This window comes from Budorcas taxicolor, chromosome 23 (assembly GCF_023091745.1).
Source record: "Budorcas taxicolor isolate Tak-1 chromosome 23, Takin1.1, whole genome shotgun sequence".
In the NCBI taxonomy this organism is placed as follows: domain Eukaryota; kingdom Metazoa; phylum Chordata; class Mammalia; order Artiodactyla; family Bovidae; genus Budorcas; species Budorcas taxicolor.
Genome location: NC_068932.1, coordinates 16,394,013 through 16,411,262, shown reverse-complemented (window position 1 = coordinate 16,411,262; position 17,250 = coordinate 16,394,013). Strand labels below are relative to the sequence as shown.

Sequence of the window (17,250 nt, the reverse complement as noted above, 5' to 3'; positions counted from 1 at the left end):
AGTTCACTCAAACTCTTGTCCATCGAGTCGGTGATGCCATTCAGTCATCTCATTCTCTGTCGTCCCCTTCTCCTCCTGCCCACAATCCCTCCCAGCATCAGAGTCTTTTCCAATGAGTCAACTCTTCTCATGAGGTGGCCAAAGTACTGGAGTTTCAGCTTTAGCATCAGTCCTTCCAATGAACATCCAGGATTGATCTCCTTTAGGATGGACTGGTTGGATCTCCTTGCAGTCCAAGGGACTCTCAAGAAGCTTCTCCAACACCACAGTTCAAAAGCATCAATTCTTCGGCGCTCAGCTTGCTTCACAGTCCAACTCTCACATCCATACATGACCACTGGAAAAACCAGAGCCTTGACTAGACGGACCTTAGTCGGCAAAGTAATGTCTCTGCTTTTGAATATGCTATCTAGGTTGGTCATAACTTTTCTTCCAAGGAGTAAGCGTCTTTTAATTTCATGGCTGCAATCACCATCTGCAGTGATTTTGGAGCCCCCAAATATAAAGTCTGACACTGTTTCTACTGTTTCCCCATCTATTTCCCATGAAGTGATGGGACCAGATGCCATGATCTTCATTTTCTGAATGTTGAGCTTTAAGCCAACTTTTTCACTCTCTTCTTTCACTTTCATCAAGAGGCTTTTTAGTTCCTCTTCACTTTCTGCCATAAGGGTGGTGTCATCTGCATATCTGAGGTTATTGATATTTCTCCCGGCAATCTTGATTCCAGCTTATGCTTCTTCCAGCCCAGCGTTCCTCATGATGTACTCTGCATATAAGTTAAATAAGCAGGGTGACAATATACAGCCTTGACATACTCCTTTTCCTGTTTGGAACCAGTCTGTTGTTCCATGTCCAGTTCTAACTGTTGCTTCCTGACCTGCATATAAGTTTCTCAAGAGGCAGGTCAGGTGGTCTGGTATTCCCATCTCTTGAAGAATTTTCCAGTTTCTTGTGATCCACACAGTCAAAGGCTTTGGCATAGTCAATAAAGCAGAAATAGATGTTTTTCTGGAACTCTCTTGCTTTTTCCATGATCCAGCAGATTTTGGCAGTTTGATCTCTGGTTCCTCTGACTTTTTGAAAACCAGCTTGAACATCAGGAAGTTCATGGTTCACGTATTGCTGAAGCCTGGCTTGGAGAATTTTGAGCATTACTTTACTAGCATGTGAGATGAGTGCAATTGTGCGGTAGTTTGAGCATTCTTTGGCATTGCCTTTCTTTGGGATTGGAATGAAACCTGACCTTTTCCAGTCCTGTGGCCACTGCTGAGTTTTCCAAAATTGCTGGCATACTGAGTGCAGCACTTTCACAGCATCATCTTTCAGGATTTGAAACAGCTCAACTGAAATTCCATCACCTCCACTAGCTTTGTTCGTAGTGATGCTTTCCAAGGTCCACTTGACTTCACATTCCAGGATGTCTGGCTTTAGGTGAGTGATCACACCATCGTGATTATCTGGGTCGTGAAGCTCTTTTTTGTACAGTTCTTCCATGTATTCTTGCCACCTCTTTTAATATCTTCTGCTTCTGTTAGGTCCAGACCATTTCTGTCCTTTATTGAGCCCATCTTTGCATGCAATGTTCCCTTGGTCTCTAATTTTCTTGAAGAGATCTCTAGTCTTTCTCATTCTGTTGTTTTCCTCTATTTCTTTGCATTGATCACTGAGGAAGTCTTTCTTATGTCTCCTTACTATTCTTTGGAACTCTGCATTCAGATGCTTATATCTTTCCTTTTCTCCTTTGCTTTTTGCCGCTCTTCTTTTCACAGCTATTTGTAAGGCCTTCTCAGACAGCCATTTTACTTTTTTGCATTTCTTTTTCATGGGATGGTCTTGATCCCTGTCTCCTGTACAATGTCATGAACCTCCATCCATAGTTCATCAGTCACTCTGTCTATCAGATCTAGTCCCTTAAATCTATTTCTCACTTCCACTGTATAATCATAAGGGATTTGATTTAGGTCATAGCTGAATGGTCTAGTGGTTTTCCCCAGTTAAGTCTGAATTTGGCAATGAGGAGTTCATGATCTGAGCCACAGTCACCTCCCGGTCTTGTTTTTGTTGACTGTATAGAGCTTCTCCATCTTTGGCTGCAAAGAATATAATCAATCTGATTTCGGTGTTGACCATCTGGTGATGTCCATGTGTAGAGTCTTCTCTTGTGTTGTTGGAAGAGGGTGTTTGCTATAACCAGTGCGTTCTCTTGGAAAAACTCTATTAACCTTTGCCCTATTTCATCTTGTACTCCAAGGCCAAATTTGCCTGTTACTCCAGGTGTTTCTTGACTTCCTACTTTTGCTTTCCAGTCCCCTATAATGAAAAGGACACCTTTTTTGGGTGTTAGTTCTAAAAGGTCCTGTAGGTCTTCATAGAACCATTCAGCTTCAGCTTCTTCAGCGTTACTGGTTGGGGCATAGACTTGGATTACTGTGATATTGAATGGTTTGCCTTGGAAATGAACAGAGATCATTCTGTCGTTTTTGAGATTGCATCCAAGTACTGCATTTCGGACTCTTGTTGACCATGATGGCTACTCCCTTTTTTCTAAGGGATTTTCTGCCCACAGTAGTAGATATAATGGTCATCTGAGTTAAATTCACCCATTCTAGTCCATTTTAGTTCACTGATTCCTAGAATGTCAACGTTTACTCTTGCCATCTCCTGTTTGACCACTTCCAATTTGCCTTGATTCGTGGACCTGACATTCCAGGTTCCTATGCAATATTGCTGTTTACAGCATCAGACCTTGCTTCTATCGCCAATCACATCCACAACTGGGTATGGTTTTTGCTTTGGCTCCATCCCTTCATTCTTTCTGGAGTTATTTCTCCACTGATCTCCAGTAGTATATTAGGCATGTACAGACCTGGGGAGTTCCTCTTTCAGTATCCTATCGTTTTGCCTTTTCCTACTGTTCATGGGGTTTTCAAGGCAAGAATACTGAAGTGGTTTGCCATTCCCTTCGCTAGTGGACCACATTCTGTCAGACCTTTCCACCATGACCCTCCCCTCGTGGGTGGCCCCACAAGACATGGCTTGGTTTCATTGAGTTAGACAAGGCTGTGGTCCATGTGATCAGATTGGCTAGTTTTCTGTGATTATGGTATCAGTCTGTCTGCCCTCTGATGCCCTCTTGCAACACCTACTGTCTTACTTGGGTTTCTCTTACCCTGGACGTGGGGTATCTCTTCATGGCTGCTCCAACAAAGTGCAGTTGCTTTTCCTTACCTTGGACGAGGGGTATCTCCTCACGGCTGCCCCTCCTGACCTTGAATGTGGAGTAGCTCCTCTTGGCCCTCCTGCACCCGTGCAGCTGCCGCTCCTTGGACGTGGGGTTGCTCCTCTCGGCCACCTCCCTTGACCTCAGGTGCTCATCTCAAATTAAGCCCTGCTGGCCTGCAAAGCCAAGGTCTCTGGGGGCTCATCTTCCTGGTGCAGCACTCCTGGCTTAGGGAGCCCAGTGACCCCCACTCCTCAGGAAGAACCGCTGTAATTGTAATTATCCTGTTCATGGGTCTCCTACCTGGGGGTACAGTCTTAACTATGCTATGTTTCTGTTTCTCCTATGCATCTCGTGACTCCATCTTTATGTCTTTAGTTGTTGAAGAACTTTTCTCTTAGACTTCATGTTGTTCTTATTGATAGTTGCTCTGCAAATCATTGTATTAATCATTTTGTAATGCTTGTGGGAGGAGGTGATCTCAGAGTCTTCCTACTCTGGTATCTTGGTCATTCTCCCTTAACTTAGTCATTATTCCTATGTGTTGAGTCAACCAAGCATTGTTCAGCTGGTCCATTTATTAAGTATTTACTGCATAGAGTACTTCTACTCTCTTAGAACTTTCATAAAATAAAACTGACATAAACAAAATGGTTAAACTGCATGCTGTGAGCCTTTGAGATATCACTTGACATAAATTCTGATTTCTACCTTGCCAGCTAAAGTCCAGGAAGAAATTAACCATGTGGTTGGCAGAAACCAGAGCCCCTGCATGCAGGACAGGAGCCGCATGCCCTACACAGATGCTGTGATCCATGAGATCATGAGATACATTGTAGTTGTCCCCAACAACCTACCCCATGCAGCAGCTCAGGACATTAAATTCAGAGAATATATCATTCCCAAGGTGAGAAGTATTTCATCTATACACCTCATTAAGATTCTTAGGTTTCAACTATCACAGCAATAGATGCATAGATTGCCTAATTGTCTACAGGTATTACATAGTCATGTCTCAGGCATTTCACCCTTTGACCACATGCTCCTTTCCTTTTAATTTGTAGATACAATTTAATAAATATAATAGTGCTTAGACTCCCACAGGATTCTCAGTACATATTCTGCCTGTTCATTAGGCTACTCTTTTGTCCACTCCTTATTTTACAGTGTATGTCTTATTACTCTTACCACTTAGTCAGTAAGCACCTCCCTATTTGTCTCACTTTCTTGTCAAAAGTCCAGTGCAACAGTTTTCTTCCTCCCTACCTGCATTTAAACAACTGATCCTTTCTGGAAGACCATGCAGCCCATCAGGTTGATATTATTGTCACTAACTTAACAGGTCTCCTTAATTTTATCCAACATTCTTGCTTCGTAACTGAACTCATCTTGCTCCAACAAGCACACCAACAACCTTCAGCTCTGAATTATTCCCTTCCAGTTCTCCACTATGGACTTTTCCCCAAATGATCTGGTCTTCCACTCAGAAGCCAGAAGCCATTATAGGGAACTCCCTCAACTCCCTTCCACTAGATTTACAAACTTAGCTATATCCACATCCCTTTATTTTCTCTTTCATTTTGTTGTTGTGGAAGAAGGGCTTTCCTTTTGTCTAAAGTAAATCTTTCCATCTGTGTCATGGATCTCTTTCCTCTCACTTTTTCATGGTTCCTCTTCAAATAATAATTTCTTCTTTTTTTCTGTATTCTCTCCTTCCCTGCTGGCTCTTTTCCATTAGCATTTGATCATACTCATTTCTCTTGTGTCTTAAGAAAAATTTCCCCAAACCCTGATTCCTTCTGTTCAATATAACTGGTGATTCTGGTCTTGTTACTGATCTTAGAGGAAAGTTTTCACCTTTTCACTGTTGAATGATATTGACTGTTGGATTGTCATATATAACTTGTATTAGGTTGAGGTACCTTCCTTCTATACCACTTTGTTGAGAGTTTTTATAATAAGTGAATGTTGAATTTCATCAAATGCTTTTTTTTTTTCTGAATCAACTGAGAGGATTCTATGATTTTTATTCCTCATTTTGTTAATGAATTCTATCACACCAGTTGATTTACACATGTTGAACCATCCTTGCATCCCTGGAATAAATCCAGCTTTCTCATAAATCCACCTGTTACTGTATTCTTCAATTCAGTTTGCTAATATTTTGTTGAGGATTTTTGCATCTATGTTTATCAAGGATTGTTTTTGTTTTTCAGTCCCTAAGTCATGTCTGACTCTTCTCAGCCCATGACCTGCAGTACACCAGGCTTCCTTGACCTTCGCTCTCTCCCCAGGTTTGCTCAAATTCATGTCCATTAAGTTGGCAATATTATCTAACCATCTCATCCTTTGCTGACCTCTTCTCCTTTTGTCTTCAATCTTTCCCAGCATCAGGATCTTTTCCAATGAGTCAGTTCTTCAAATCACGTGGCCAAAGTATTGGAGCTTCAGCTTCAACATCAGTCCTTCCAATGAATATTCAGGGCTGACTTCCTTTAGGATTGACTGGTTTGATGTCCTTGCAGTCCAAGGGACTCGTCAAGAGTCTTCTCCAGCAGCACAATTTAGAAGCATCAATTTTTTGGCGCTCAGCCTTCTTTATGGTCCAACTCTCACATCCATACATAATTAACTGGAGAAACCATAGCTTTGACTGTACAGACCTTTGTTGGTATGTAGTGTCTCTGCTCTTTAATATGCTATCTAAGTTTATCATAGCTTTTCTTCCAAGGAGCAAGCGTTTTATAATTTCATGGCTGTGGTCACTGTCTTCAGTGAGTTACTGTGAAGCCCAAGAAAACAAAATCTGTCACTGTTTCCACTTTTTCCCCTTCTATTAGCCATGCAGTGATGGAACCAGATATCAAGGATATTGGCCTGTAACTTTCACTTCATGTAATATTCTTTTTGGTTGTAATAGAAGGGTAATGTTGGCTTTTTAAAGTTAGTTTGGAAGTGGCCTTTCCTCTTGTATTTTTTGGAAGAGTTTGAGAATTGGTATTCATTTCTCTTTATATATTTGGTAGAATTAATCAGTGAAACTGTCTGGTCCTGCACTTTGTGTTTTGGGAGTGTATGATTGCCAATTCAATTTCCTTACTCATGATTCATATATTCAAATTTTCTAATTTCTAATTCTTCATGATTCTTTCTTGATAGGTTGTAGGTTTCTAAGAATCTATTTTTTCTAAGTTCTCCAATTTGTTCCAGTATGGTTCATTATATTAATAGTTTGTTATGATTGTATGTATTTGTCTGGTATCAGTTGTAATGTTTCCTCTTATTTCTGCTTATTTTAGTCTTATTTCTTCTTTTCTTGGTAAGTCTAGCTAAAGGTTTGTCGATTTTCCTTATGGCTTTAAAAAGCTAGCTCTTAGTCTCGTGTTTTTTTTTTTTTTTTAATTGTCTTATTGGTCTCTGTTTCTTTTATTTACCTTATGATCTCTATTTCCTTCCTTCTGCTGATTTTGAGCTTTGTTTTTTCTTCTTTTTCTAGTTCTTTGAGGTGTCAAGTTAGGTTGCTTGTTTGATATCATTCTCATTTCTTTATGTAGGTATTTATCACTGAATTTTTCTCTTAGAACTGCTTTTCTTGACCTCACAAGTTTTGGTATGCTATGTTTACATTTTATTTTATTTTTTGTTTCAAGGTACTTTTTGATTCTCTTTTGATTTATGATTTGATCCTTTGATTGTTCAGTAGCATATTGTTTAATATCCACATCTCTGTGAATTTTCCAGTTTTCTTATAATTGATTTCTCAATTTTTAACATTTTGTTTGGAAATATACTTGATATGATTTCAGTCTTCTAAAACTTCTTAATACTTGTTTTGTGCCGTAACATATGATCTATTCTGGATAATGTTTCATGTGTGCTTAAGAAGAACGTGCTCTGTTCCTTCTGGATAGATTGTCCCTATATGTCTATTAAGTGCATTCTACTTTTAAAATTGGAATGTTTAGTTTGTTGCAATTTAATATAATTACTGATATGGAGGGTTTATATTTGCAGATTCATCATTTGTGTCCTACTTATCCACCAAGTTCATAATTCTACTCTTCCTCCTTTACTGTCTTCTCTTAGGAATAACTGTATTTTTAAATAATTGGTTTTTTTTGTTTGTCCCTCTTTTTTATGTCACTCTGCTTCTCATTTCCTGCCTTCCTCTGGATTAGTAGATTATTTTCAGGAGTATAAATATCTATTGTCACTGAACTATTTTTTAGGTGATTTGTCTTGAGATTACAATATGTAATCATAAATTTTTACAGTCTTCTTAAAATTAAACTATTAAATTAAAAAATATAAGAACACTGCAATCATATGTGAGTATTTAACCTGTTCCTTCTCTCTTATACCAACGTTGTCACATGTATAATATGTATGTATATTATAAAGCTACCATTAATGTTATAATGTTTGCTTTAAACAGGGTTGGCAAACATCTCTTTAAGAGGCCAAGCAGTGGTACTGATTTTGTGGACCATGTGGTCTCAATCTGCCATTGTAGAATAAAGGTAACCATAGATAATATTTTAAGAAATAGCCACAGAAGTATTCCAATAAAACTTTGTTTACAACAGGTGCATATCTGCATATAGATTACTGTGTTAACTGGCTATAAGTTTTCTCTTTTTAGCACTTTAAATATTTCATTTTACTATTTTCTGGTTTCCATTTTTATTGATGAGTAGTCAGCAGTCATTTGAATTCTTGTTCTTGTGTAGGTAATGGGCCATTTTTCTTCGACTGCCTTCAAGTTTTCTGTGTGTATTTGATTATATTTTAACTACAATACATTTAAGTTTAAGTCTGCTTTTGTTTTTATTTGTTTTATTTGTCTACATTGTAGGATGTCTATATTTTCTTCATTATTTTCTTGAATATTTTTTGTGCATTCTGTCTTACTTATTTTATTTATTTTTGGTACTCTAATCACCTTATGGTGTTGTTGAAAAGGTTCCTTAGGTTCTGTTTGCTTATTTGTTTTCAATTTTTTCCTTTTCTCCAGACTGAAAAAAGTTTTATTTATTTTCTCTTCTATTTTACTAACTTTTTATTTCAAACTATTGTAAAGTCTATTTAATAATTAATCTAATCAACCATAAACTTTAGTTTTGGAATTTCCATTTGGGTTCTTTCTGCAATTTATATTTTGATCATTCATTCATTAACATTTTAGTTAATGTTGAGACTTTTTTTCATTTCCTTAACTATAGTTATAAATTCAAAATTTGATTGTGGTTCAGAGTTCTTATATGTTTATTTCATTATCACTATTGTTATTTTAGTGTTACTGTTCTTTTTCTCTTGTATATGGGTCACATATTCTGGGTGTGTGTGTGTGTGTGTGTGCATGTGTGTATGTCTAATAATTTTGGATTATGTCCTACATATTTTTAATAATATATTGTTATTATTATATATAATAATATATATAATAGGGACTCGTGATTCATTTATTTCCTTTGAGGAACACCAAGCTTTGTTCATTTGCTTGTTTTAGCAGTGGTTAAATATTCTGTAAAGTAATGCTCAAAATTCTCCAAGCCAGGCTTCAGCAATATGTGAACTGGGAACTTCCAGATGTTCAAGCTGCTTTTAGAAAAGGCAGAGGAACCAGAGATCAAATTGCCAACATCTGCTGGATCATTGAAAAAGCAAGAGAGTTCCAGAAAAAAATCTATTTTTGCTTTATTGACTATGCCAAAGCCTTTGATTGTGTGGATCACAATAAACTGTGGAAAATTCTTCAAGAGATGGGAATACCAGACCACCTGACCTGCCTCTTGAGAAATCTATATGCAGGTCAGGAAGCAACAGTTAGAACTGGACATGGAACAACAGACTGGTTCCAAACAGGAACAGGAGCACATCAAGGCTGTATATTGTCATCCTGCTTATTTAACTTCCATGCAGAGTACATCATGAGAAACACTGGGCTGGATGAAGCACAAGCTGGAATCAAGATTGCTGGCAGAAATATAAAAACCTCAGATATGCAGATGACACCACCCTTATGGCAGAAAGTGAGGAAGAACTAAAGAGCCTCCTGATGAAAGTGAAAGAGGAGAGTGAAAAAGTTGGCTTAAAGGTCAACATTCAGAAAATGAAGATCATGGCATCTGGTCCCATCACTTCATGGGAAATAGATGGGGAAACAGTGGAAACAGTGTCAGACTTTGTTTTTTTGGGCTCCAAAATCACTGCAGATGGTGATTGCATCCATGAAATTAAGAGATGCTTACTCCTTGGAAGAAAAGTTATGACCAACCTAGATGGCATATTAAAAAGCAGAGACATTACTTTGCTGACTAAGGTCCATCTAGTCAAGGCTATCGTTTTTCCTGTGGTCATGTATGGATGTGATAGTTGGACTGTGAAGAAAGCTGAGTGCTGAAGAATTGATGCTTTTGAACTGTGGTGTTGGAGAAGACTCTTGAGAGTTTCTTGGACTGCAAGGAGATCCAACCAGTCCATTCTGAAGGAGATAAGCCCTTTGGAGGGAATGATGCTAAAGCTGAAACTCCAGTACTTTGGCCACCTCATGTGAAGAGTTGACTCATTGGAAATGACTCTGATGCTGGGAGGGATTGGCGGCAGGACGAAAAGGGGACGAGAGGATGAGATGGCTGGAATGCATCACGGACTCGATGGACAAGAGTTTGAGTGAACTCTGGGAGTCGGTGATGGACAGGGAGGCCTTGGGGTGCTGTGATTCATGGGTTCGCAAAGTGTCGGACACGACTGAGAGACTGAACTGAGCTGAACTGAACTATTCTGTTCTGTACTCGAAATTCTGAGTTTTAAATTTAGATTTTTTTTTTAACTTTAGGGTAGTTATCTGGAATTCATTCCACATGTGATTCAAGGATTATAGGATTATCAGAGATTTGGGATATTTTATATAAGGAATTTAAGGGTCTTCTTTTCTAGCTCTTTCTTTTATTGTATTCCCACCCCCCATTTTTTTTTTTTTTTGTTTCTGTACAGAAGGTACAGCTGTTGTAGTCACTGATTCTTTACACCAATGAGAGTTGGCTTATGGCCATATTTTAGTCACTCAATATTTTGTTGTCTGAGACCTGTCCTCATGATAACATCATTAAAATGGAAAACTCACCCAGTATCTTTTTGTCTTCTCAAGTGTTTTCTACACTTTAGTATATTCTGCTTTTGGCTACCTTGCAGAATGTGTGTGTTTGTGTGTATTTCACAGTTTATAATTACTGTCTTTTGGAAAGTTCTTACAGTAGGGGTTTCCCAGCCATTACGCTATTGATATGTCTCTTAATTCACTAATCTTTTATTTGCAGTCTCTAATGTTTTAATTCAATTCAGTAAAAATTTCATTTCTAGAATTTCTATTTTTATAGTTTTAAATCTTTGTAGAGATTTTGCATTTATTATTTTTTTGTTATTAATTATTCCTTTAAGAACATGGATATACTTATGATAGATGGTTTGTAGTTCTTGTGTAGTTCTTAGATGGGTTCTACTTCTATTGGCTATATTTTCTTCAAATTTGGGCCACATTTCCTTCATTTCACATTTATTTTTATGTTTTATAGTGAACATTTTGAATGATGGCTTATGGGGAGTCTGGGTTACCCTTTCTTTAAAGGGCACTGAATTTTATTTTGATAGGCACCTAAATTACTGACAGATGTCCTTTAGTCTCTTAAGCTTACTATAATTGTCATTGTGATTTAATTTCAATTTTTGATTTAATCTTAGGGCATGACCCTTAGTCCAGGGTGGGTTCACTAATCCAACAACTTAGAATTTGGGGGATCAATCATGACAGAAAATCTGAGTTGCCAGGAAAGTTCTTTCCACTCTCACTGGGTTGGAACCTCAACTTCTCTATCACTGTACAGTATCTGGTATCCACCTTCAGTTCTCACCTCCTCAGGAGTCGTACTCTAATTGGGGTCCTGAAGCTGCCCAACCCACAGACATGAAAGTACAGAGAATAGTCTCGTATATTTTGAGATCTTCCCTGTTTATAGATTCTTCCTGACTTGTGTCCTTCCTCGTGAGTTGTAGGCATCAGGTTTTGATCTCTGTCTCCTTAGCTCAGTAAGGGTCCCACTTTGCTTGGCTGCCACCTCCCTGCACTCTAGGAGGAAAATGTTCTTAGAAGTATATTAGGAGGGAATATAGGGCCTACCAATTCCTCTTTATTAAAGTATCACAGTCCTGGATTGCTTCTTGTTCAATGCGGGAAAGCTGTTACTTTGTGTTCCCCGCACACCCCCTCCCCCCCCTCCCCCCCCTCCCCCCCGTAGATTTCAGAAAGTATTATCTAATTTGGCTGCACTGGGTCTTCATTGCTGCGTGTGGGTTTTCACTAGTTGTGGTGAGCAGAGGCTAGTCTCTAGTGCAGTGCCTGGACTTCTCATTGCAATGGCTTGTCTTGTTGCAGCATGCAGGCTGTAGAGCATGTGGGCTCAGTAGTTGTAGTGCACGGACTTTGTTGCCCTCAGGTATGTGGGATGTTCCCGGACCAGGGATCAAACCCATGTCCTGTGGCAGGCAGATTCTTCACCACTGGACCACCACGAAAGTCCTCCTCTCTGTATTTATATATATTTCAGGTTTGTGAGGGCAACTCAAAAGCAGTTACTCTGTTATACCTTGAAGTAGATGGTTCCATCTTCCTCAGATGGGAAGATCCCCTGGAAAAGGAAATGGCAACCCACTCCAGTATTTTTGCCTGGGAAATCTCATGGACAGGGATGCCTGGCAAGCTACAGTCCATGGGGTTGCAAAGAGTCAGATACAACTTAGTGACTAAACAGCAACAAATGGTCCCATCATCCAGGATAATTTTTTTTTTGTCACTTATTAACCTTATATGAAAGCCTGTGTAGTGTGACCATACTATGTTTCTGTACTTCATGCTTATGGTATATCTCTAAGCCCACCCAGGCCAGAAAATGAATCACAGGAGTTGCTGTGTCATAAGAAACAGGTTCAGGAAAGACTGAAAGTTCAGTTTCTCCTTTATTTCAGTCAATTCAGTTGCTCATTCATGACCAACTCTTTGCAGCCCCATGGACTGCAGCATGCCAGGCCTCCCTGTCCATCACCATCTCTTAGAGCTTGGTCAAACTCATGTCCATCGAGTCGGTGATGCCATCCAACCATCTCATTTTCTGTCATCCCCTTCTCCTCCTACCCTCAATCTTTCCCAGCATCAGGGTCTTTTCCAATGAGTCAGTTCTTCTCATCAGGTGCCCAAAGTATTGGAGCTTCAGTTTCAGTCCTTCCAATGAACTTTCAGGACTGATTTCTTTCAGGATTGACTGGTTTGATCTCCTTGCAGTCTAAGGGACCTTCAAAAATCTTCTCCAACACCACAGTTCAAAAACATCAATTTTTTGACACTCAGCGTTCTTTATAGACCAACTCTCTCATCCATACTTGACACTGGCAAAACCATAGCTTTAACTAGACAGACCTTTGTCAGCAAAGTAATGTCTCTGCTTTTTAATATGTTGTCTAGGTTGATCATAGCTTTTCTTCCAAGGATTAAGTGCCTTTTAATTTCATGGCTGCAGTCACCATCTGCAGTGATTTTGGAATCAAGAAAACAAAGTCTGTCGTTGTTTCCATTGTCTCCCCATCTATTTGCCATGAAGTGATGGAACTGGATGCCCTGACTTTAGTTTTTTGAATGTTGAGTTTTAAGCCTGCTTTTTCACCTTTCAGTTTCATCAAGAGGCTCTTTAGTTCCTCTTCACTTTCTGCCATAAGAAAATGTTGTCATCTGCATATCTGAGGTTTTTTTTTATTTCTCCCAGAAATCTTGATTCTTTTATTTATTTGCCCTCATGGAAATGACAATCTGTTTTTCAGTTCATGATGTTTTGGAGTGAGAATTATATCATATATTTGGAAAGGCCATACAGTATACCAGAAGGTATTCAAATGAATCTGAATTTGAATTTTGTCTCTGTAGTATTATGATCCCAAGATATTGTGAATAAAATCATTGTTATCATAATAGTAGCAAAATTTCTATTTATTGAGCATTTTAGCTTGTGATATTAACCTCTGTTTTAAAAGTATTTCATATATTATCTCATTATATAATAAAATAATACAAATTTATTGTTTCTGTTTTGTTGTTGTTGTTAGTTTAGTTTTTTTTTTTTGGCATGCTGAGCAACTTGTGAGATCTCAGTTTCCCAAGCAAGGATTAAACCTAAGCTACAGATTGAACCCTAGCCAGCAGGGAACTCCTTGTTTATATTTTACTTGTGATGAAAATGAGGAATGGAAATGCAAAACAAAACAAAACAAAAAACAACTTGCCTATAGTCACAGAGATTAATTTAGTAGAGAGAAATGCTTAATTGATTCTGAAAGCTAAATTCTAAATCATTATGTTACATGGTATCTCTGAGTTTAGGAAAACCTTAAAAGAAACCAGAAATGCCATCATATTTCCAGAAGAATATTCAACAAATACATTGCAAAAACATAGCAGGAGGCGCGTATGCTTACCAGTTTCTCATCTTAGTAGGAGAAGAAAATAGTTTTCAAAAATATGGCCACTCATGTAGTTTTGAAGAAGATGTCATAGTTGATTCCAAAGAGAATGAGTTAGATTTTCAGTGACATCAGCATGTTTAAACAATATGGCTTTTTTTCTTTTGTTTGTCTTTTGTCAAGAAAATGCAGCTTCTTTGATTTACTGGGAGGCAAGTGCAGCAGGTAGGCTACAAGCTGAAGACGATTGTCTTGGAGTCAGGTTTTAACAGTGCCCTGAACTGTCAGGCTTGGTCATCTGGAGAAGGAAATGGCAACCCCCGCCAGTACTCTTGCCTAGAAAATCCCATGAACGGAGAAGCTTGGTGCAGGCTACTGCCCATGGGGTCGCGGACACGACTGAGCGACTTCACTTTCACTTTCTAGGCTTGGTCATTGGGCTTCCCTGGTGGCTCAGACAGTAAAGAATTTGCCTGCAATGAGGGAGACCTAGGTTTGATCCCTGGGTTGGAAAGATCCCCTGGAGGAGGGCATGGCACTCCAGTATTCTTGCCTGGAGAATCCGCATGGACAGAGGAGCCTGGTGGGATACAGTCCATGGGGTTGTAAAGAGTCGGACATGACTGCGTGTCTAAGCACAGCACAGGCTTGGTCATTAATTTGTTCTCTGACATGGAAAGAATAATTTTTTGTGTGTGTGCCTCAGGCATCTCATCTACAAAATGAAAGGGTTAGACAAGGTAGTTTTTTTTTTTTTTTTTCAAGCTCCATGACCATTAAAAAAATACAGTTAATCTGTTTCTCTTTATCTCAGGGCACAACCATATTAACATCTCTGACTTCTATTCTGCACGATGGCAAAGAGTTTCCCAACCCAGAGCAGTTTGATCCTGGTCACTTCCTGGATAAAACTGGTAACTTTAAGAAGAGTGACTACTTCATGGCTTTTTCAGCAGGCAAGCATGCTTCATTTTTGTCTGTACTTCAGTGGTAAAATGAGAGAAGGAAGGGCTTTGCATGGAGGCTAGTCTGGGCTGGACAAATTGTCATTTGCATGAGGCCAGAGGCACCACTCCCAAAGTGCAGATAATTTCTCATTGGACTGGAGGCTGTATTTCCTGACTTCTGCTCTCTTACCCGCTGCTGAGTCTCCTAAGAGCTCCTCCTTGATATCTAGGTTTCTAGACACTGCGACTTTTCTCCCCTGCCCTGAGAAGTCAATTCACTCAATGAAGTCAATTCACTCATGTGGTCTACATACCTTATATGTAGTAGACTCATGATCACTCAGGTCCAGAGATACAAATGTGAGTAACAGATGCATCCTTCCTCTAAGAAAGAGGAATGCAGGTTAAAGGCAAGGATACTCCAGAGAGAAAATACTCTTCAAAGGGTTTCTATGGGCTCCCAGAGAGAGAAGCTCCTGAATCTTGCATTTTGAGGGACAGGGCAGAGGGCAGAGTAGTTAGAAGATAAAGGAAGTTTTCTTGCAGGAAGAAATATTTTATAGTTAGTATCTTCCTTTAATTTTTCAGGGTCCCTGAAAGAAAAAGGTAGGATACTTTAGACAGTTTAATGAAGAAACTGTTTTCAGAGGTGCGGACACGATTAAGGAAAGTGGCAAGGAGTGGTCAGGTACTCAGGGATGAGCATCAGCAGGACAATGCTACCATTCTATGTCGAAAGGGTCGGGAGAAGGAGGGTGTTGCTGAAACTCAAGCAGATTTTTAGCAAAGAGAGAATGGCTGCCTCAGCAGGAGATGGGTCTGCAGGTTGGAGAATACAGCCACTGCTGAAACTGTGGCCTGACAGGCTGGGACTGAGGGAGGGCATACTCTAACCTTCTCAATGTTTAATCCTCTGAGTTTACTCACAGTGAAGACGGTAACTACTGGGGTTATGCATCCCAAAGAAATCAACTTCCTAAACACAGAGTAGGTGCAAAAGAAAAACAAACAGAATGGATCTGGGAAGATGGAGAAACATCCCCAGACTATGAACAATGCCCAGAGGTCATCTCATAGAGACCTGCTAATCTCCTTATCTTCTTCCTGAATTTTGGATCCCTTGTTGCAAAATGAGCCTGCTCAAGATTTCTGCTCAATTTACAGGGTTTGTGGGACTGCTTTTGTCCTGACACTGTGCTACCATTATAAGATCTAAGGCTTTAACTTATGAGCTTATATTCCAGTGTGTGGGGACAGAGGAATAATTATGACTTCAAGTGAAATATTCTGTATTAGAAGCACTAATAAGTCTTGTGGAATACCAGCGAGGGAGTAAATTATATCTGCCTGAATAGATCAAAGAAGTTTGTATAGAATAAATGACACCTGCGGTCGGTCTAGAAGGATGTAGAGAATCTCAGCTGGCAGAGCTGAGGGGATGAGTATTTCAGTTGGAGGAATGACTGGAAATTCCTAACACTTGAAATAGCTTATGTGTCTGGGGATGTCTGAACATGTAGTAATACTTGTGTCTAGTTTGTGACATTTCTTTTTATACCTGATAGTGGTAAACTCTTAAAATAGTGTTAAAGAAGGGACATGGCAAGGTAAAGATTATTTTTAGGAATCAGATGAGGAGAATTAAAACTGTTGTTGAGACTTGGGTTAGAGGTAGATGAAAAATGGAGAGTGTGTCTCATGCCGATTGGGATGAGTGAGTATGTGTATATATGTTTCTGTGAGTGTGTGTGAGTCTAGAAAATTGTCACAGCTCACCCTTAGGAAAGCAGTTCCAGCAGTTCCATGTGTACAGAACAGATTTTTAAATAGAATGTACACAGAAATATGTTCTGAGGGAATGAAGCAGACCAGATTTTGGTTAAATAGGAGATGCCATTGGTTATTTGGTCTTTCCTTAGTTTATTTATTTATTTACTCTTGTCTTTCATTTCATATTTATCTACACCTCCCTGTGCACTAGGTCAAATGAGAATTATGTGAATATTTCATTTATGTCTCATTTTTAGGAAAAAGAGTTTGTGCTGGAGAAGGTTTGGCCCGCATGGAGCTGTTTTTACTCCTGGTCAGCATTTTACAGCATTTTACCTTGAAATCTCTGGTTGATCCGAAGAATATTGACACTACACAACTTCTGAAAGCGTTAGGCTCTCTACTACACTTTTACGAGGTCTATTTCATTGCATTCTGAAGAAAGGGCTGCTGCCAGATCACAGAACAAGCCTCTGCAGCTCTATCTACACAAGCTGATGCTCTTTGCCCTTGATGGTCCACCTCTCCCTTAATGTCAGGAGTGACATTCCTGAGCCCTGTCTCTTCTGATTTTCTTTAAGATTCGGTTCAAGTTTTGCAAAATATAGCTGATTGTTTTGTCTTCAATAAAATGTTTTTTGTAATTCTATACTGAGATCTTAAGCTGTGTCTCTTCTACAGTGGAAAGGTACCTTATAAATGTCATATTTTGACTTTAAAAAAAAATTAGAGTGGAAAATTATCACATGTGTTAAAAATATATATGCATAATGTACTCATCTCTTACTGCTATTATCTCTTCAGGGA

General features: G+C 39.0%; 1 protein-coding gene across 1 annotated transcript in view; it reads left to right on the top strand.

Moving 5' to 3' along the window:
* Positions 1 to 16,882, top strand: part of LOC128067984 (cytochrome P450 2C31-like) — a 58,025-nt gene extending 41,143 nt beyond the window's left edge. Inside the window, exons 4-6 of the mRNA XM_052661127.1 lie at positions 3,943 to 4,130; positions 14,541 to 14,682; positions 16,701 to 16,882. Coding sequence (XP_052517087.1) covers positions 3,943 to 4,130; positions 14,541 to 14,682; positions 16,701 to 16,882 — 512 coding nt within the window. The remainder of the gene's footprint in view (positions 1 to 3,942; positions 4,131 to 14,540; positions 14,683 to 16,700) is intronic.
* Positions 16,883 to 17,250: the final 368 nt, after the last annotated feature.